The following is a 20,817-nucleotide window of genomic DNA, read 5'->3' on the forward strand; positions in this document are numbered from 1 at the left end:
ATGAACCTGAATCAAAGGACTCACTCTCCACCAAAGCACACATGCACATGCACACACACACAGACACACGCATGCACACACACACAGGCGTATTATTCCCAATCTCAGGAAGCCCTGATAACAATAAACTTTTTGAAATCTAGACATATGTTGTACAACAGAGAGAAGCACAGAACAGAAAGAAATTAGGAGAACCTTCCGGTGCAGCAAGCATCGGGGGGGTGGGGGGCATGTGTCCCAGCATTCCTGCAGGAGAGGTTACCCCACCGAAAGCCAATGTACCGAGAGAGGAAATGATTCACACATGTGGCTGGAGGCTACTTAGACCGGGGGACTCAGAACCATCCAGTCACGGAAAGACATCCAGACCTCTGGCCACAAGAAAGTCACGGACTAGAATCAGTCGAGCTCTGATCATGCGTAACGTAGTAACTTCCAACTTCACAGCCTTTATTAATAAAGCATGTGTCGCATCAGTGGCAGACCACGCGGACACTTGTGGTAGGCCCCGCCTCCCTTCCCACAATGCCCGTTTTGCTCGGTTAGACACTCACCGCTTTCTTCTTGTCTGCACTGGCCTCTTCAGCAGCCCTCTGGTACCTGTGGAGAAAATCAGGAGGTGGTGGTAGAAGTGTAGCTCTGGAGGAAGTACGCACACATTAACCCCCCCCCCAAACGCTTATTTAACCTGCTCATTCCAAGGGGGGCCAAGCAGAGGTATGGTATGCTGTTAAACCTCTTTTCGCTGAGGTGGTTGTGAAAAGGAAGTCACAGCTTGTTCTGATTTTCAAATTAACATGCTTTTGGGTGGTAAAGTGCACTAAACTGATTCACAATTAAACTGAATGTGGTCTTGGTGGTCAGAAGGGAACACTACAGCAACTTGGATGGTGATTTACCCCTTATTTAAGAGACATGGATTTAATTGTGTCTGTATTAGAGCAAATGCCCTATTGTTCTTCCTTTTCTGAAATACCTCAGCACTCCTGCATATTTCGGCTTCTGGCTTTTGATTTCCCTTATTTAAGGGGTCTTTCAGACATGGATTCCTAATTTCAAGTCTTAAATTAGATGTTCAAATGCACCCTATTATTGCTTCCTGTCCCTTTGTCACTGAAGAGTGACCTCATCACCCTGCATATAACCCCGCCCTCCCCGTCCCAACACCAGTACTTTATTCCTAATGCAAATAGTGTGTTCCAAACAGGGCCCTTGCCAAAGCAGAGATGCGGTTGAGCCCCGGTTTTCCAGCTGCAGGTCTTGCCTGCGTTTCAATGCAGGAAGTTTTGCGTTCGCCTGACGGATGATTCGCGAGATGCTCTTAATGAAGGGAGCAGCAGAGCTAACGCAGGGAGAAAAACCGGAACGGCAACTTTGGAGACGAGGTCATGGTTGGAATGGCAGTCAGCGAGGCCCGGGGACTCCAGGGGAGAGAAAGAGGGATGGGTGAGGAGAGGAAAAAGCGAGGGAGTGGAAGAGGAGGCCCGAGGCTGGGAGAAACGGGAGAGGCAGAGGTGGGAATTTCCCGCTGCTGATCGAGCGAGGACGCACGGCGGTTCGTGGGGCTGAGAGCCCCGACCGGGCGGGCGTGCTGAAAACAAACGGTGACCTTTGAACCTTCACCCTGAACAGCCATTTAAAAGTGGCTAAACATTAACAGCGAGAGGGAACCAGGCACTCGGTGAGCTAGCTGTGAGTCCTGCCAACAGGCCTGGCGGACAGATGGACGGCCACACGAAGGCCCGAGACAGAAGCGCTTACCGAGGCGCAGAAATGGAAGGAGAAAGACAGAAGCAGACAGAGAAACAAAGAGAAAAACTCAAGGGAGAGAACAAAAGATTAAAAACAGGGAATGGGAGTTTCAAACAGAAGAGGGAAAGAATAAGGTATGAGAACCGTGAAGCGGAATTCCTGCAGGATAACGCGTGACTGGCTATGACATCATCCGGAGCAGGCCCCGCCTTATTCTGCAAACAATAGTGACCCCCTTTGGTTGGCTGGACACCTGTGGCCTGCCCAGGAAAGCTTTGCATGGGAAATGTGGTCCTCTGGCAAACGGGTTAGCGCAGAAAACTACAGTGGCTGGCTGCACACATATCAGGGAGCCATTCTACTGGCTGTGCGATGCTCTTCTTTGGCCTTTGGTAGGCTAAGGAATCCTACACTGGTAGCAGAACTATTTAATTTACCATTTTCTTTAGTCTACACTTAGTCACGCAGAGACATGTGAGTCTGAGACAGCAGCACGCATTCCAAAATGGAGAATGAAGGGGAAAAAAAACTACTGATGAAAAGTGTTCAAAAAAAGAAAGAAATGGGGAAGGAAAACAAATTCAGTCGGCAGATGAAAGGAAGTTGTGTCCCCGGTGTGAGGAGGGGACGCTGGCGCAGGAGGGCTGAATCTGTTCCAGGCCAGAGCAGACGCCGCAGAGTGTTTCCCAAAAACACCAAGCCCAAAAGACTCAGCTGGTCTACAGGCACAGCGATGCTCCTTTCTCCTGAAGAGGACACACCACCTTCTCTCTCAGCCTCAGCCAAACACGGTCTGCGCGTTCAGTGTGTGTGTGTGTGTGTGCGTCCAGTGTGTGTGTCCAGCGTGTGTGTCCAGTGTGTGTGTGTTCAGCATGTGTCCAGTGTGTGTGCGTCCAGTGTGTGTGTGTTCAGCGTGTGTCCAGTGTGTGTGCGTCTAGTGTGTGCGCGTCCAGTGTGTGTGTTCAGTGTGTGTGTGTGCGTCCAGTGTGTGTGTGTTCAGTGTGTGTGCGTCCAGTGTGTGTGCGTCCAGTGTGTGTGCGTCCAGTGTGTGTCTGTGAAAAACGCTGTCTATTCATGTGACTGTCTGGAACGGCAGTGGCGGATTTGATCAACGAGCCTGTGTATGCTTCTCATGAATGTGCATAGCATGTGTGTGTGTGTGTGTGTGTGTGCGCGTATACAGAGAATGTGAGCTTGTTCTTCTCATGAAGTGTGAGTGTGTGCTTGTGTGTGTGTTGTGTGTATTCAGAGAATGAGCAAACACGCACCCACCTGTTCCTCAAAAACAACCCTCCTCGCTCATGATTCACCCTAACATGCTCATGTGCTCAGCGACTGTGTTGGTGTTTAACGGAGTGTAAAGCTGCCCGTCCCTCAGAAACGGCGTGCGTTGGAGGCGGGGACACTCACTTGGAGAAGCGCTCGGCGATGGCGTTGCCCCTCCCGCGGGTGCTGACCAGCGACATCTCCTTGGCGGTGATGCGCAGGGACTGGGAGGCCCACTGCCTCCGGCTGAACGGACTGGCTTCCATGACTGCTTCCCGTGGCTCTCTCTCCCTCTATCCCTGGGAATACAGGGGACACAGGGAACCGGGGGGGGGGGGGGGGGTCACAAACATTGCTTCTACTGAAAAAGAAACATCTGTACCGTTTCATTTTTTATCTGTTCTAGAGTGTACCGTCACAGCTTAAGATAAAATTTAAAAAATCCAATTTCACGCAACAGGAAAAGGCGTTCGATTCGCCTTTAACATGCTGTTAAAAAATATCTGTTATCTACTTTTTTACATTCCACATCGTTCCTGTTCCACTCCTGTGAGTTAGGCTCCTCCCACTTCGGCTGGGCACCAACACAGACAAGTTACAGAAGGACAGTGGACAGACTTAGCCTGTCAACAGCTATTCTCTTTCAAGTGGCCCCTGTGCTCTCTCCAATAACTAACAGGAATACATCATTAGAGTTCACTGAGGTACAAGACGGCATCATTTTATTACCATTAGCTACTTTTTATTTACCATTATCAACAAACACTTTAACTGCATTTGACACTTTTGTTGTGTTTGTTTCACTTGCATTTAATTGGGAGTTGAAGTTGATGACAAAGGTTGACTGAAGTCACGCCCAGTCGAGCCTGAGTAAGAGAGAATGCTTTCAAGGCACCGGGGTTGGAGGGAAAGCTAGACGGACAATCAAAACAAGAAACTGTATTCAAGTTCGAAAGTACAGTTCGTCGTTAAAACATCTTGAAGGAGTGTCTTTCCAACACCAGAGAGTGTCTGCGGGAATCTGACCACCTGGAATCGACAGATATTAATGAGGGTACGTTTTGTACCTTAGGCCAGAGTAATGAGATATACACGTGTACGTGCAAGCTTTTAAGATGGCCTGGGAGCGCTGTATCGGATGTCATGCTGTTCTGGCACAGAATCAAGGGAGTATCGCATTTATCATCGGTGACATTGATGGTGACCTGCGGAATAAGCATGCTGACTAGCCAAAGGGTATGGAATGGGATAAACCACAACAGAGAGTCAGAGAGGAGAGAGGGAGAGGGAGAGAAAAAGACATGTTAAAGTCAGAGTACTGACAGAGAGAGATAGAAAGATAAAGAGTGAGCAAGAGATGGAGGGACAGAAGTAAAGAGAGAGAGAAAGAAAAGAGAAATTAAGAGACAGATGGGTGAAGGAGAAGGAAGGAAGGGAAGACGAGACTGAAAGCAATGACGAATGGAGAGAAAGAGGAAGGGAGAGGGAGAGAGGTAGGGATAGAGAGGGAGAAATAGCAGGAGAGATTGAGAGGGAAACAGTGTGAGGGGGAGAAGGAAGAGAGCAGGAAGGAGAGGGAAAATAAAGGGACTGAAAGGGGTCGGTGCGTGTGGCGAATGCGTTTCTCCCCGAGCGTCGCGAACGAGCCCCTGCTGGCCGCCGCAGATAAGCCCCGTCGCCGTGATGAACGACCGCGGCGTCACCGGATCACCCCCGGCGCGGACCGCATGGAGCCGACGGACAAGCAGAGACACGCGTCCCTACCCGCGATGTCATTTACGCGTAATCTCGTACGAAGACTGAAGGGGGGGTGGGAGGTGGGTGGTGTAGGGTGTACAAGTCTATTCCCAGTTACAGTGCAGTCAGGTTTTTCTTATTTTTTTGTTTTTTGGTTGCTGTAACCGTCGCCCTGTTTCCCGAACATGACGGCAGCCCCTCCCGCCCGCCCCCGCGCCGCACAATGGAGAGACCTTTAAGCGGCGCGCTGAGGCCGGCCGGCGACGGCGCGATAAGGCCTGAGAGACGTCACTCCCCTTTAAAAAGGAGGCAGCTTCCTGCTGGCCAGAGAGAGGCGTGTCAGCGGTCTCCGGGGCGGAGGCGGAAGCCGCCTTTAAAATCCCATTCATCTGCGATTGGCCGATACGCCGCTGACGCGCGGGCGATGCAGCGGACCTGTGCGCTCGATTTGATTGCCGGACAAAGGCTCGAGCTCGAAAAAGACAGGCGAGCGGAATGAGGTCAAGCAAACAAAATTTTCACAAAAGCTCAGGAGCGGTACACAACGGGCAGGACCACAGACGACCGTGGCGTTAGGGTGCACCGAGCGCAAGCTCAACCTAACCATGTACAGTATGTGTATTTTGCACAGAGTCAGGAGAAAGATTTTTTAAAATCAGTGCGCCTCTTCACTAACAAACAAATTATTTTTTCCTTTGTTTTGCTCGGTTTTTAGAACCATGTGATGCCCCATCGTGCACAACAGGGAAAGAATCAATCATTTATACAAATATCTTTTGGATATTTTTTTGGATATCTTTGCCTTTCTGTTCCAGGTCTGCCTGGGGAAGGGGGGCGGGGGGGGGGGAGGTGGACACCGGTCTCACGCGATTCCCAGACCACTGTGAACTGCAAGCCAACTCGCACCGGGGCACTGTGAACGCCCAAAGTCCTGCTTCCGTATTGACACAGGCCGTGCTCGCTAAACGCGCACCTGCGACGCAGCTGACTCATTCACACTCCGGGCCGCGGGTGGGGGGGGGGGAGAGGTCACATGGGTATCAACCTCAACAGCTGCAGCCCTTGTGTCTGGGTGGCAGCCGATCAAATTCCTAGCCCTATAAGACAGGTTAAACGTGCATCGCCACTCCGCTCAAAAGACTGGACTGATTCACGACGAAAACTCCCAAATCATGCTATTCAGAGCCTCCCTTCCACATAGAGTACACCTCTGATCTTGTATTAAACGACAAACGGTCTGAACAGTAGTCGGCAAAGAAAAACCTCCAAGCCTTTCAGTGAAAGGGTGCAGCTATTTACTTTGAATATTGTTGTTCATAATTCAATACTGTTTTGCTGCCAATAAAACGTCCAACATAATACGTATTTGTTTTTGATTAAAATGCTTTTCTGTGCTCAGTTGATCTTGCCTGTTGTAATTAAGCCTGCCAATATGACCAGAAGGTGGGGTTTGCACTTTTTGAGAGTATTTCATTGGTTCCAACACACCAGACAAGATCAGTAAAGCGTAGAAAAGTATTTGAATCCAAAACAAATACGTATTTGACCCAGGTCTGGCCCCAGTTATAAGCCCAAGTCCTCCATAAATCCTCGAGGCAGTAGCAGTAGTCCTATTACTGCATAGCAGACTAAGCCATTCCAGGTTATACGATAAACCCGTTGGTGCAACAACCAGAAGCAGCTTTCGTGCACTGCGCTAACCACCTTCACGCAAGACTTGGGATGGCTCAACCTTTAGTGCACTAGAACATCCCACTTCCAGGGGATGCAGCTCCTGTCCTCAGGTTTAACTGAGCATTCTCTGTAGGTCTTCTGCAAAGGGCTCATCCCAGGTACTGTAAGCTAATCACATGGACCTACTACTTCACTAGGCCTTTGTTTTAAATTGGGTGTTCCTCCTGAGAGCTAACATTTAATAACGTGAAGGGAACACCCTGAAGCACCCAGCCAGAACAATCTTTCAGATTCTTTAGCTTGTCTTGGTGGTATTGAATTTCAGTAAAACCCCTGTATATGCCTGGATACAAAAAAAGCCTATGAAAACAGGGTTTCTCAAAGAGAAATGAAAGGTGGCTTGAGACTAGTAAGCAATCTTCCCATTGTACAAGGCAAGTCAATTAATTTCGGGTTCAAACTGACATTTTAAGCAAAAATAATTCCAAATCTTATGTGGACATGCAATGCAGAGAAATCTGTACCCGGGACTGGTTTCACATTCACGACTGCTTCGATTCAGATGTACTATGAAACATGCAAAAACAAGTTTTTCAAGGTATGAAACACTGCAGGAAGTTATATTTTTTTCTGAGGGCTCCCCTTCAAGTGTTACAGGGTACATACAGTACACCGCTTCCAAAATGTACCTAATACCTGTCACATTCCAATGGATTGGCCAACCAAGAGAAATGGAATAATATTTATTCTTGTGGTGTGCTTGCACGCGTTCTCTAAGGTTATAGGGCCAAAGTACAGTATACGCACGAAAACTGACTTATTAGCCCCTTGAGAAAAGTCCACATGAAACATGCAATAAGAACTTGCTGGAAAGCAGGAGAAACAGTTTGAAAAGCAAAAACCAGAAAGAATATCAAAAGGCAAGTGACAAGAGAGCTGGCTTCCCAACAATCTGCTTCACCCCCTGCGGTAAGTAACATGAAACAGCCACCCTCATTCCTTAATTTCCTCTTTCATTCCCGCTCTCCAGAGGTAGCAGAACGTCCCCACGGTTCCCCTCCACCGCCACCTTGTTTATTTAATTTATCTTTTTTTGCCAGCAAGAAAAATACAACCTGAAAAAATTGAAAGTACACAAAGAAGAAACTCAGCTACGCACTTGCGCTACTTGAGGCCGGGGGGGAAAAGTTCACGGGTCACGTAACGCGGGTGTGAAGGGTCTGAGAGGAGGTGTCGGGGAGCGCCGCTGAGCAGACTCTCTCCGGACCCTGGCCAGATAACTGAATGGAACAGGAAGTTGCACAAGCACCGTCTTGTGTAACACCACCTCAGATACACACCCCACCCTGAGGACAGGAAGCCCCTTCAGCACAGGAGCACCCAGGACCAAAGGAAACCTGATCAACAAAAGACCCTCACAAATGTACAAGTGATCACCGTATAATTGTAATCACATAGACAAACAGACATTGAATGTCCAAACTATCCAACAATATACTGGTTCAAAGGGTTGACTGGTTAAAAAAAATCACTTTGGAAAGATTATAAGGTCAATATGAAACATTAAGGATTAAAAGTTTTTGTATCGTTAAAGGGCCTTTTCTCAGCAAAAACAAATGATGGAAAAAGTGTTCTGTAACAGCTAAAAAGGTAATCTTTCACCAGGGTGACCTGAAGTGAAGAATCAGGTCAATGCTGACTTATGTTTATCCTGTAAAATCTGAATGCATTAGACTGCTGAGATCTGATCGAAAGTCTCCAGGAATTCTGGGCGACAGGTCCATTTTCTATCTTTACTGACACTTTGACTGGGACATTTTAGAATCGCTTCTCAGCACCAAAAAGAAGCCTGTGGCCCTTGGCAACCTCTAAACTTGAGATTGCATAACATGAATAAACTTTAATACTTCATCCATTAGAAGGCAAGTTTACAATTTGGCCAAAGCAATGCATTTTGAAATGTAAAATTAGGTACTGCAGACAACACACCTGTATGCAACAAAATCGTTTTTACCATGTATTGGAATGGACTGTAATATATTGAATACTATTTTTCAACAGAGTAGTTGAATATATGCAGACACTCCAAACACATTTCCTAATATTTGCCAATATATCATTATTATTGCTGAACATTAACATTATAATGTTTTGATTCAAATACAACCCACAACGACCAAAGAAACAATTCATATATTGTACAATATATTTCTATATATTGTAACAATTTAGAATTGTATATTTCAAGAGTGAAGTTTTCTTATTTCACAAATAAATCAGAGTTATATGTTGATATCCTAGGATATTATCATAATATGATCATAACAGCCATTGTCACAAAACCAAGAATGTGAATATATTGCTTGTCCATGTACAGAAAAAAATAGTTTTGTTGCATCAGTATACCATATCATTGATTTGGATTCTCCAAATTCCTGTAACTTAACAGTTTATCGTCTCAAAACTAAATTTGTCAATGTTGTTATATGCATGTCACAGTGACATCACCTGTCACAAACATAATATACGCAGACACCTAGCGTAGTGTACATAATTGTTCACATGATCATTCCAAGCTACCAAAGAAAATCTTTGCCTTTAAGACATCTTGTCCAGCATGATACGGTAATACGTCCAAACCAAGCTCTGTACTACATGCCCCAACAGATTTGTGGTCTGAGGTTCGCTGGAAATGTATGACTACTACTTCTCAATCTTCACTATAAATACAAACATAAAACTACTTCCTGGAAGCATTCCTGGTGAGAAAAAAGAAATTTTGTCATTCTCATTTTATCTCAACATATCACATTCAGGGAGAAATATTACACATTGTATGAGTTTCTGAAGGTATATTTTTCTTCGCTCTTTCTCTCAGTCCACAGACAACTACAGTGCATCAACAATTTGGCAAATGTAGCCTTTCTAACCACAGTTTACACTGGTCCATGACATGGGCAAATTTTTACAGACTTCTAGGCTCATTCCATCCCTTCTTGTAAGGGGGTCAGGAGAAGTTCTTTGAGTTTTAGTAATTCTCTCTGGATGGTGTACTACAACACATCCTGCACTACTGTGACTGTAACCAAGTTTGGTAAAAAAGTTGATTGACTGGTTAGTGCACAGCTATGACTGATAGCAATCAACAATAGAGAGGAATTTAGGATGACTTCAAAGGCGTTCATTGTGGTTTGGATAGGAAGAGAAGGAACAACCGGAATAGGCACTCTAGTGGTGAGGGTGCTTTTGGTTAGACTGCGGAACACTATACCATATCAGGCACTCACCACCAATGTTAAATCACAGCTAAAAATGTGCCTTTTAAACTGGCTGTTATTATCCACTTGCTTAACCATTGAGTTGTGTTTCTCACTGGTTGACGGTTTCTTTTTGTGTAATTGTGTGTGTTATACATTTAATATTTAGTTATTTTATTAATAAATTATATTAATACAAATTTTTACGTATTTAATTTCTTTTGGCCATAGTATTATTGTATAAAAGGGGCTATGACAATTGTATTTCTATTTCATCCAGTTCTAATCACAAGGCCGCTGAAATGGTAAAATGAGCAGCAGTTTTAAACTCTTCCGTGCCAACCTCATCTCACTACCACCTTGCATTGTTTTCTCTGCATCAAAACTAAGTGACCACAACCTAGCAACAGCGAACAGCCTCATAGCACTGAACAGTGTCACATAGGGCAAGTGTCAAATACATGTCAAATACAGAGAACACAGAGTATTGTAAACGAGGGGAAAAGTGAAAGGAAATTTCCGAACGTATGCCTAGGAGTTATGGAGAGGAGAGGTAGTCAGAAAACTGAAGGGGAAAAAAACCACCAGTCAGACAAGCTGACAAGCTGCCCACAGGCTAGCAATAAGGAAGAGAATGCAAAAGACCACACAACGTGATTTGAAAAGTAAACAAGGCCCCCAGGTGTGTGTCTGCTCTGCGGCATACAGAAAGAAACCAAAAGATGGCCTTTGGACGGACGGACGAACGGCCAGAGCGGGGTGGACAGTGGACCCGTCGCGTCACCCGAAGCAGTGGATCAGGTGTCGTGGTGCCACCAGACCTGCTCCTTCTAGGGTTTCAAGGCAAGTGACTAAATAATGCTAAATCGGCAGGCACCTTCGCAGAGACACCCTGTTAATTACAGTCCACAAAAATTACACGGACAGAGCCCAGCTGACACAAAGGGCTGGCTAACGGAATCCCCAAAAAGGCTAAAGTAGGAGTATCGCGGGGTTGCATAACACCCACCAGTCAGAAGCGACGACTGCCCGGAAACATTTCACCTGGTTCACCGTTCGGAAATAAACAGTCTCCCGGAGCGTGAAAGAGAGGTAACCGGTCCCCTTTGCACTCACCTTTACAGCTTCTCTAGTTCCTGTGTGCGCTTATTACTTGTCTTTTTTTGCTTGTTTGTTTTCTTGCCTGTTCACACTGGCATTCCTTTGGTTGTGTCTTCTTTCTTTCTCTTCGTTCTCCTCTTCAGTTCTAGGTGGTTTAGAAATAACCTTGCAATACCTGTTGCACTGTGTGTGCCGGGGGAAGGGAGGAAGGGAGGGAGAAAGGGGGCGGGGATTGGGCACAGGCAGAGCCATAGTCAAGCCATGTGACTATATGTACCAATAAGGCGTCGGCTCTCACCTGCTGCCAGGTGAGCAGCTGCCTCCCCCATGCACAGTCTGTGTGTGTGTGTGTGTGTGTGTGTGTCAGAGAGAGAGAGAAGACCAACGGGACACTCCAATGTAAATTCTGACATGGAGCCATTTCTTTGTACATATTTACACAAGTCACTAATGATTTAAATTAATATTTTAGTACCCAACGCCCACTCAGCCAAAAATAGAGGAGGAGCTTGTGGCAGCTCAGTGCCTTCATGGTGGAGAGCAATGGCAGAGAGAGGGGGGACAGATGGAGAGGAAGAGAGAGGAAAGAAAAGGAGGGAGCAGCGGCTCACGTTTCTCTCTGCAGTGCGAAACTGGACCTGGAGACAGGAGACCTCCCCAGGGGCCTCTGCGGTGTCCCCTGCAGGACGAAACGCTGGTGGCTCTGAATGCATGAGAGGTTCAGCATTTCAGTCCAGACTGCACAACACAACTGCCTTTCTGCTCGCGTATGCATCAACACAATGGCCTTTGTTGGGATGATAACTGTAGCCTCTACCCTATGGGTGTTCTAATTGTCCAAGTCAGCAATGACGCTTCCTTCCTTACGCAAACCCTACATTCCCAGCTCAACTCCTTACCTCAAACCCAATTTGTACGCCTCAAGCATTTACGCAAAACTTTGAGGTTTAACCATATCGTTCATCCATCTCTTTAACCCAAACCCTTACCAACAGGTCAAATCCTGCCATACCTTCAACCTGCTTCACCCTCCTCAAAACTTCTCATACACATTTGCCTGACTCAAGCTATTACCCTGATCCCAGTTCACCCAAATCAAACTTTTATCTTAAAATTATTCACTCAAATTTTTGTAAGTGCTATAAATTCTGTGAGAATTTATGGAGTTTCCGGTGCTTCCCAAGAACATAACAGATATTGAATGGGGAAAGAAGCATCCTATCTTAGGTCCAACCTGATCTTAATGAGGCTGCCTTTTCAGCTCCTCAGTCCACATAGCTGCAGGCTTAACTGTTTGATGTCATTTTAGAGTTCAATTCTGATGGGATTTTAGAAGTCTCCATTGCATTTCCCAAAATGACAACTGGAGCCAGGTGTAGTCCACACTTTGTTGCTATAACAACCTCCACTCTTCTGGGAAGGTTTTATACTAGATTTTAGAGTATTTCCGTCAGGATTTGCTTCCATTCAGCCAGTAGAGCTGCACCGATCTTGACAAAACCATTTCTATATGGACCTCATTGTGTGCCCGGGGGTATTATCATGCTGTAACAGGAAAGGGCCTTCCCAAAACTGCTTCCACAAAGTTGGAAGTACAGAATCTACAATGTCATTGCATTAAGATTTTCCTTCACTGGAACTAAGGTGCCTAGCCCAAACCATGAAAAACAGCCCCAGACCAAGGGGTGTCCAGATACTTTTGGTCATACAGTATATGAGTTGGATGAAGACTCAATGTTCGGACAGGCGTGACTGCCTGATCGACCAGCAGAGGTCACTGTTGAGCAACAAGATTCTGTATTACCGGTTCAATAAAACTCTCCAAACCCTGAGGGGGGGGGGGGGGGGGGGCAATTGTGTGTGTCCCTGCTGGACTGGCGGCCACAGTTGACACTGGCATGGCCCGGATTTGATACTAGATTTGATACTATACTATTATCAAATGTTGCACGTATTGGATTTGTCAAAGAATCAGACGCAGAGTTTGTCTCATAAAAAGATAAATTAAGCCCCAAACATTCAGATGCAGAGGATAATGATTAGGTGGCCAAATGCAGAGCCAATTGTTGGGAAATTTGACCAGGTGACCAGGGATAACACTACAATTTCAATAAAATGCTATGGGATAAAAAAATAAAAAATACAGTACAAAAGGGTGTACCCAATTTCCCTTTGCACGATATTTCAGTTTGCATTGCAGCTTGCTTGTTGACATTTACCAGGGCTGTCTCATTACCCACAGCTCACGGCAGCACACCAACACAAACAAAATCTCATCTGGAACCCAGAAACATGGCTGATATTCTGAAACTGACCTGCTTTCATATCACATTCACCTACCTGTGAATAGCTGTACTGGAACCCATTCACACTGCATGTCTTTCTTTTACAATTTATTCATTCAGAATCCATTTGAACACGTTTTATTTTTGCGCAAAGGCTGTACCAACTACAACCACAATTCTAAAATGTAAAAAAAAAAAAGACTATCCACAGCCTCATCCTGTATCCTATAAGTAACCCCATGCCCGACTTGTGAGCGACTCCTAACGTCGGTCCTGGCCAGTCAGGATGAATACGTGATTCATGAAAGGCAATGAGGCCACAGTGAAGACATTTCTGTCCTCTATGGCGCAGTGGAGGATGAGTCATTGGTGGTAAGCAGGAATGAACGGTGCCTTTATGCTGGTAAAGATGGGCTTTGCACAAACCAGACTGTCAGCACTGAGAGACGAGAGCCGGCGACTCCCTATCGACAGACCCCGGGCTCCACTGCAGAAGCAAATAGAGGGCCCTGTCTGTGCTCCAGGACCTGATGTCCACTAATGCCCCCCCTACTCCTGTTTGGAGGTCTGTCTTATCTTGCAGTCATGAACAAAATAACCAAAATAAAAAACAAAAAATGTGGAGATAAAATGGATTAGCAATTGAACTTAGAAGGGTATTTGTGGCTGCAAATGATTTACTTTAATCTTTTATTACTTATTAAATTTAATCCATTTTTATTATTTAGTCTATTTTCTTATGCTCCGGCAGTTCACAGTGACACAACTTTTTAAACAAACAAAAGAAGACAAATAGCACTACGGTCTGTTTATCATCTGCATGTAAATAGCCTGAACGTTTTGTCTAAAAAAAAAAAAAAAGCTCAGGGTGAATGTGTGCTAGGTGCTACAGCCTAAACACTACCATTTAGCTGCAAGTTCACTTTCTGTTGGGTAATAAAGTTAATCTGATCTCATTTCAACATGCATTTTTTTGACATCCTTAATTTAGTTTTAGCATGACAACAGAAGTAACACACAAACCTGTCTACATCATTTTAAAAGAAGAAATGAGGTCAGCAGTTTCAAAGTTCACAGACGTTTCCATAGAAACACAGATAAGGAAAAAATAAATACGCAACAGGAATAACAGCAGTAACAGTGTCAACAAAATGTATAATGTTGGTTAATACAGCTTTTTACGCATTCAAATGGTTCATTTTTCTTTTTTTTTCTTTTCTCATCTTTGAATTTCATGCCAACATTTGCTCTTAAATGCTTAATCATCCCAATTATTTACTCGATGCAACATACAGTCAAGGGCTACAGCTGCAGACAGCTGGTGGAGTATCCTTGGTGGAAACGTTTTCTGCGGTCATATATATCAGTGAGGCAATAGGCTAGTGTGCACATCCAGCCTAATCTGGGTTCAGGTGCAAGAGAAAATAGACAAACAAAAGTAAGAAAGAAAAGATGTCCAGACGCTGAAATATATGCTCCCAAATGTGTAAATGTGTTAGTGTTTGCCTGACGAAGACCTCGTGGGTCAAAACAATTGCAATAATACATTTACTCATTTGGGAGAATACATTTCAGCATGCAAACACATGTTCTTTCTCACTAACATGGCGGTGAACCATCACTGTTATCCTGCAGCCCGACTGCTGCACTAATTCTTGCTGAGCAGAAACTGAAGGCAGGGAATGAAGGAACGAAAGATGGAGGGATAAAGCAGAGGAATGAGGCGTTTTCCCCACGGCGCGCAGGAACTGGCGCTGTGGGCTATGCATGGCAAATTGTGGTCACTCACTCATGGACAATCTGAGAGGGACGTTTAGTAGGACGCATGCACAGGTGGTGCTTCGTTTAGTAGGAGTAGGCGAAATGGGACGCATGCGTTGGTGGTGCTTCGTTTAGTGGGAGTAGGCGAAACGCGAACATGTTAGGGTGGTTACCTAAGGCCTAACTTAGTTAGCGCGTACGGATTGCCTACTTTATAGTTAAAGTAGTTAGCGCGTACGGATGCTACCCTGCACGCATGAGTGGAAGCTAAGGACACACAGCTACAACCACAGATACCGACGTATGGACACACAGAAGACAACAAATAACGTTACAGAGGTGAGGACGTGTCATAGCTAGCTAGCTATAGTACGGAGGGCAAAACGGAGCTTTGGAATGTCGCCAGCAGTGTATGCGCATGAGCTCGACAACGCATTTCACATAGAAAAGGTAGTTTCAAGGCTTTTTTAGTCCATTACAATGGTGATAGAAGTGACAAGAGGTAAGTGGTACTGTGCGGTTAGCCTTTATTGATCGCCGTGCAAGGTTAAAGTACCTAGCACAATCTGACAGCACTAACCCATAAAAATGTAGGCTACTGTGAATGGTAGGCCTACTTGCTCAGTCGAAAGGTAAATGTGAAAAACATTCGATTATAGTCAGCGGCACCGAAAATTTCTGTCACACCCTCAATAAACGGCAAAAGTCCCAGTAGAAGATTGAATTAAATCTTTTCGAAAACGTTATCGATTCCGCTTGGCCACAGTGAGTGAAACTAGGCGATCTAGGCGTATAGTTTCTGTGTAAATGTTACATCCCCAGCCTCTGCTTGCCTGGGTAGTGCAGGTGGAGGTAATACCTAATTACTTAATTGCTTGATTGCCTCCACCTGCCTGTGGCCCAATATAAGCCCTGCAGTATGAGGCTGGGGAGATTCTTCTTTGGGGTTTCTTTTGTGTGGTTTGCGTTTGGTAGGTTTTTGTGAAGCCCCATTATTTTGTGAACTTTGAGTTTTTGTTTGTTTTAGTGTCTGAGTCTCAGTTTGTGTTTTTAGATCAGTTTCTGTCTTGTTTTTGGTACTTTGGACTCTGTTGTTGCGGCCTTGCGAGCCGGCCGTAACAGTAAATTACGTCAAAATGATTCAGCCTTGTGGTTTGCTACCTACACTTCACAGCACAGTCATTGCCGTTATCATGATTGTAGCATGAAGTGTCAAAATCAATTTAAACCATTCACAAATTACCTGGGACTTTGAAGTTATAAGGCGGGATGTAGGCTATCAAGTCTCCAATGAAAATATTGACCTGCCTATCAGTCAGAATTCTGAGAGAACCAACTGCCATAAAATCAACCAAAAAATATAGTTCGCCAAGTTGCACCGTGGGTCTGGACGGTTTCGTGCTTGTTTCTACAGAGAGCAGAAGAGGCTCCAGCGTGACATTTCCCCAACTTCAGAGCACAATGAGAGCCCTGTTCCACCAATGAACAAATGCACTTGCATTATGAGCAAGCACACAAACACACCTGCCTTCACCGGTACTATCTTTGCATCTTCAAACACACCACTGTCTTTGCCCAAACAAAATGATAGCTTTTGTTTTCTCGCAGTTTCTCTCTCTCTCACACACACACACACAAATTACTCATATGCATTCACATGAGGTGACATAAGCACAGGCAGGTATATGCAACACAGTCCTGAGGGAGTCTCTGAACTGAGATAACAGCATGATATGCATCTCTTCCTGCGAAATCACAACTGTCTGAGTGGCATTTGACTACACTCCCAGAAACAAGGTGCATAGCCAGACCATAGTGCATAGCCAGACCATAATTCCTCCCATTTTAATGGCTTCAATAACCAGACTTACTTTATGGTCAATGGTTCAAAAACATTCAAAACAAAACAAAAACTCTTTACATTTTAGTTTGGGAATTATGTGCAGGCTACTGTACATGTCGCTAAAAATCTGTATGTGAAACCAATAAATGTAGCCAATCACTATAAGTCTGATGTGTTTACCTAAGAGAAGGTTTCAAGATGTTATTTACAGTTGTTTGTTAATAGGAGTTCTCCCACAACAAAACCTCATGGTGGTGAGAAAACTTTGCAACGCAAACAAAGGCAATGGCCCCACTGCACAGGATATTGGATGGCGTACCATACATCTAAAAGTTTAGGTTTTTTGCCAAGATCCACAATCCGAGACCAATGAAGCATAGAGAACACACATGATTACACTTAGCTTACAGCATGGAAAACAGGACATACAGATCATTGATGTAAACAGTAAAAGGCTCCTACACCTGACTACAGATGTTTCAGTTTCAAGAATTATGAATCAGGAATCACAGAATATAAAAATGTGTACAACTTATGTTTACTAGCTTACCTGACATTCCTGTAAATATCATCTCTCTCTTGTTCTTTTCTTCCTTGCTCTTTGACACAGGTTGTTATTATAAAATGAAATCTACCTTTAAGAACATGTTTCTCTTTTTAAAGCTTTCAATAAATCATAAAATATAAATCTGCAGTATCAAATGATAAATCTTAAAATATTATGAAATGAAAACAAATTATAGTATACAATCTAAATAATGCATCAAATATAGCAGCATGGCCAGTTTATTATTGTTTTGTATGTTTTAATAATCAAATTAATAAAACAAACTATTGAAATTCTGTATTTATAGAACAGCTAAATGGAATTTAAAAATATTTTTTAGATCTAAAAGGTTGTCTATATGTGAAAATAAAAGAAAAGACACATAAATGTTGGTTCAAACTTATTTAAAGATGAAATCATATTGAAAGGACCAAAAGGTAATTACGCTCTTTTCATAATGGCCCAAATCCAGTTACACCTGCAACTTCGCGTATGTGGATGCGCGACAACATCTGACGGGTTTACGGTAATTAATCTCAGGTGCCCTGTCCACAGAACACACGGAAGATGTCCCATGTGTAACAAATCAGTGGCCCATTGTAGCACCATCTCGTAAACAAGATCAGACCATTGTGTTATCCGCTTCATTGAAACCCCTTGTTAATATTCCTATGAAAATGGCTGACCTTCGCACTCCACTGTAGCGTACTCATTGCATCCACTGTAAATTGCAGACACGGGTGGTGCAGTTGGGTTTGCATAAGGAGAAGGAAACGTAAGTTTTCCAAACCCTGTATTCACCATTGATCACTTAACCTTGTGGGGCTAGTCCGTAAATTCGATGACGTTCTTTGGGAACATGATTTACAAAGATCCCGTATGTTTTGAAATCAGGGTGCTTCGGAGAAAGCGCCATTATCGTTCCCTGTTCCACACCGTTCTGTGGGGAGTTCTTTAATTAAAATCCAAGCCCGACTATTCAGTCAGTATCCAGGGAAGAGCAGCCTAGTTCTGTGGCCAACTATAAACCAGCACTGGCACTGAAAGGGAATGGGCGAAACGGAGAGCAATTGAACGCATTCCATGGAGCCCGGCCTGCAATATAAATCATGTGATGAGCAGACAGCACCTGCTTCCTTTGTGGCCCTTTTCAAAAGACGGAAAGAAAGGGAAGTAGTGGCCTCGTCTGTCCTGGCTGGCTGTACCGTTTCCTGATCCAAGACACCCCTGCGTGGACTCCAAATCCCAGATAATACAAGAACATCGCGGTGAAATAAGTACAGCGCTGCATTCAAATTGCTTAGGCCTATTGAAAGGGTCGCCCAGCGCGGTCAAGGTATAGGCTACTAGGACAGTCTGTATTCTGCACATATTGCTTAAGTTTTTAGCTTCCTTTTTTTTTTACACCTATATTTTTCTCAACTGAAATGTTTCAAGTTAATTTGAAGTAACCAAAACTTTTCAATTGAGAATTTCTTTAATATAGATGTAGCAAATTGTAATAAGTTTAGGTTTCCACTGAAGCATGTTTTCAGTGTAGGCACATAATCATAATTTTCAGTGTCGCTATAATAATAATAATAATAATAATAATAATAAATAATAATAAATCAGTGGACAAATAATGATACTGTAATCTGTTCATCAGCTGAAACGATTTAGTAGGCTTCATTACTGTTTTGCAATGTATAGTTCGTAAATTACAGGTCCACTCGTTATTTCCTGCCAGCCTTCAGTTGGTTTGTTAATTGTGTAAAATTATAATAAGTATTCAAACAAGTGTGGGTTTAGAGGCAAGTGGAACGCATCTCGGAGAGAACAGGCACACGTAGGTGTTTTTACGTTAATCAAAGTTATCAAGCAACGAAAACATTGGGATGTTACGGCTTGGTGGGGCGGCATGCCCCATACTTACACAGCACCTAGAGTTTGGCACTTTTCGGGGTTTCCTACAGACCAGACTCTCAGCCATTAAAGCGTTTACTTCTGTACTTTCTGACTTCAAGTCAACAGACAGAATCCGAAAACAAGTTCACACGTCCGCACAATAAAGCCCAAAACTTATGGGATATTGCGTTTTTCCATCTTTACGTTTACTACTCTCCTTTATCTGAAAAAAGAACACGATTCAAATGCAAGGGCTGCGTACAAGAGAAGCAAAAACAAATCCACATACTCAGACTAAGCACTTACTTCAACAGGTGTTGCGGCTCCACTCCACAATCCCGCTTGTATTTGCCCCAAGCCGGGCCCCAGTGATGCCTGTCAGCTTGCTAATGGGATATTGTGAAGGGGTTTGTTCCGCCAGGATGGATTGCTTCACTGAAAACACTTCTTAAAATCAAACGAGTAACCCAGGTTATCTCTCCTTTCCCCAGTAAGACGTTGACGTTTCTCGATTTTTGAGTCCATACCTCCCGCGGTTCATTTCAGGCTTCACATGGGGCGGGACAAAAATGTCAATGAGCCGCGGTTTTTTTTTTTTTTTTGGTCTTAAAGCAACAGTCTTGTCACAAAAAACAGAGGCACTGTGATTTCTCTAGAGTAGGAGCCCACACAAAGTTTTCCCTTGTTGGCAGGCCTACATTTCTTCCACCCATTTGTTTTTGCTTGAGTTTCCTGATTTTTGTATAGGCCTAGGCTACCTGGGTTGCAATTTGGAAATATTCTTGAAAATATCACAACTAAAATCAGAACGATAAAAAAAACAAATCCAATTAGGTCTACGTTAACATTACTTGAAATAGCCGACAGTTACCACTTAGCAGTCTAGTTCCACACAGTAGCCTAACTCCAATAAACACTTGTTTCATTGTGTTATCCTTATTATAACGTATTCGATCTGATCGTGAATATTCAATGATTATTAATACAATGTATAAAAAAGCAACAATTACCCTAAGTATTTGCAATTAATTGATGATACATTGGTTCCATCTAGTGGTAAAGAAGAGTTACTTTTTCATTAAAGCCTTTGATACAAGTCCGACTTTACTCATTCCAACAATTCGAACACACGTAAAATAAAATAAGCGCTGGTCTGCATAAACATCGGCTAATCAAATCTTCTGCATGCTTTTTAGGCTCCGAATCAATTTCTCTAGCGCAAGATGCTACCACAAAATAGGCGGTTATGTGCATTATTCTGAATTCAGGGAAAAACGGTTTATAATTATTCTGCTAAAATGGTGTAAAATAGCACCTATATTACATAACTGTGTTCTTGGTCCTGAAATGACAATTAAGCCTAACAATGACATTGACGGAACTACGTGTGTGTGGTATTTTTGCATTCTGCAACATTTTAAAGTATATTTGCACACCTTGTTTTGCATGTTTTCTTGGAGAATGACAATGACTATTAAATAGGATCTATATAACTACAATATAATAATTACATGTTGGATATTACCAATCTGACCGATCTTAACAACTTTGACATCCACAAAATATTCAGTCTATTTTCCCTTCATTAGGGTTTCAGTTTTCACTGAATTAAGATTAAAGCATAGGACTACTTGCTGTTAAACACCTCCTTGGAATATGCAGAATGCATTTTCGTGTGTGTAATTGTGAAAATATTTACATGTGTAT

At 43.8% G+C, this 20,817-nt stretch overlaps 1 protein-coding gene across 4 annotated transcripts in view; it reads right to left on the bottom strand.

Moving 5' to 3' along the window:
• LOC135238164 (LIM domain and actin-binding protein 1-like) overlaps nucleotides 1-19,685 on the bottom strand; it is a 37,228-nt gene extending 17,543 nt beyond the window's left edge. The window contains exons 1-3 of one of the 4 annotated variants that reach the window (XM_064305876.1): nucleotides 19,417-19,685; nucleotides 3,163-3,317; nucleotides 555-600 (exon numbers count right to left, since the gene is read on the bottom strand). In XM_064305876.1, coding sequence (XP_064161946.1) covers nucleotides 555-600; nucleotides 3,163-3,284 — 168 coding nt within the window. In that variant the 5' untranslated portion in view covers nucleotides 3,285-3,317; nucleotides 19,417-19,685. Of the gene's footprint in view, nucleotides 1-554; nucleotides 601-3,162; nucleotides 3,318-10,802; nucleotides 10,971-19,138; nucleotides 19,341-19,416 lie in introns of those variants that run through there. The other 3 variants (XM_064305873.1, XM_064305875.1, XM_064305874.1) reach the window with 3 other exon arrangements.
• Between the last annotated feature and the right edge of the window lie 1,132 nt (nucleotides 19,686-20,817).

This window comes from Anguilla rostrata, chromosome 13 (genome assembly GCF_018555375.3).
Source record: "Anguilla rostrata isolate EN2019 chromosome 13, ASM1855537v3, whole genome shotgun sequence".
Classification (NCBI taxonomy): Eukaryota; Metazoa; Chordata; class Actinopteri; order Anguilliformes; family Anguillidae; genus Anguilla; species Anguilla rostrata.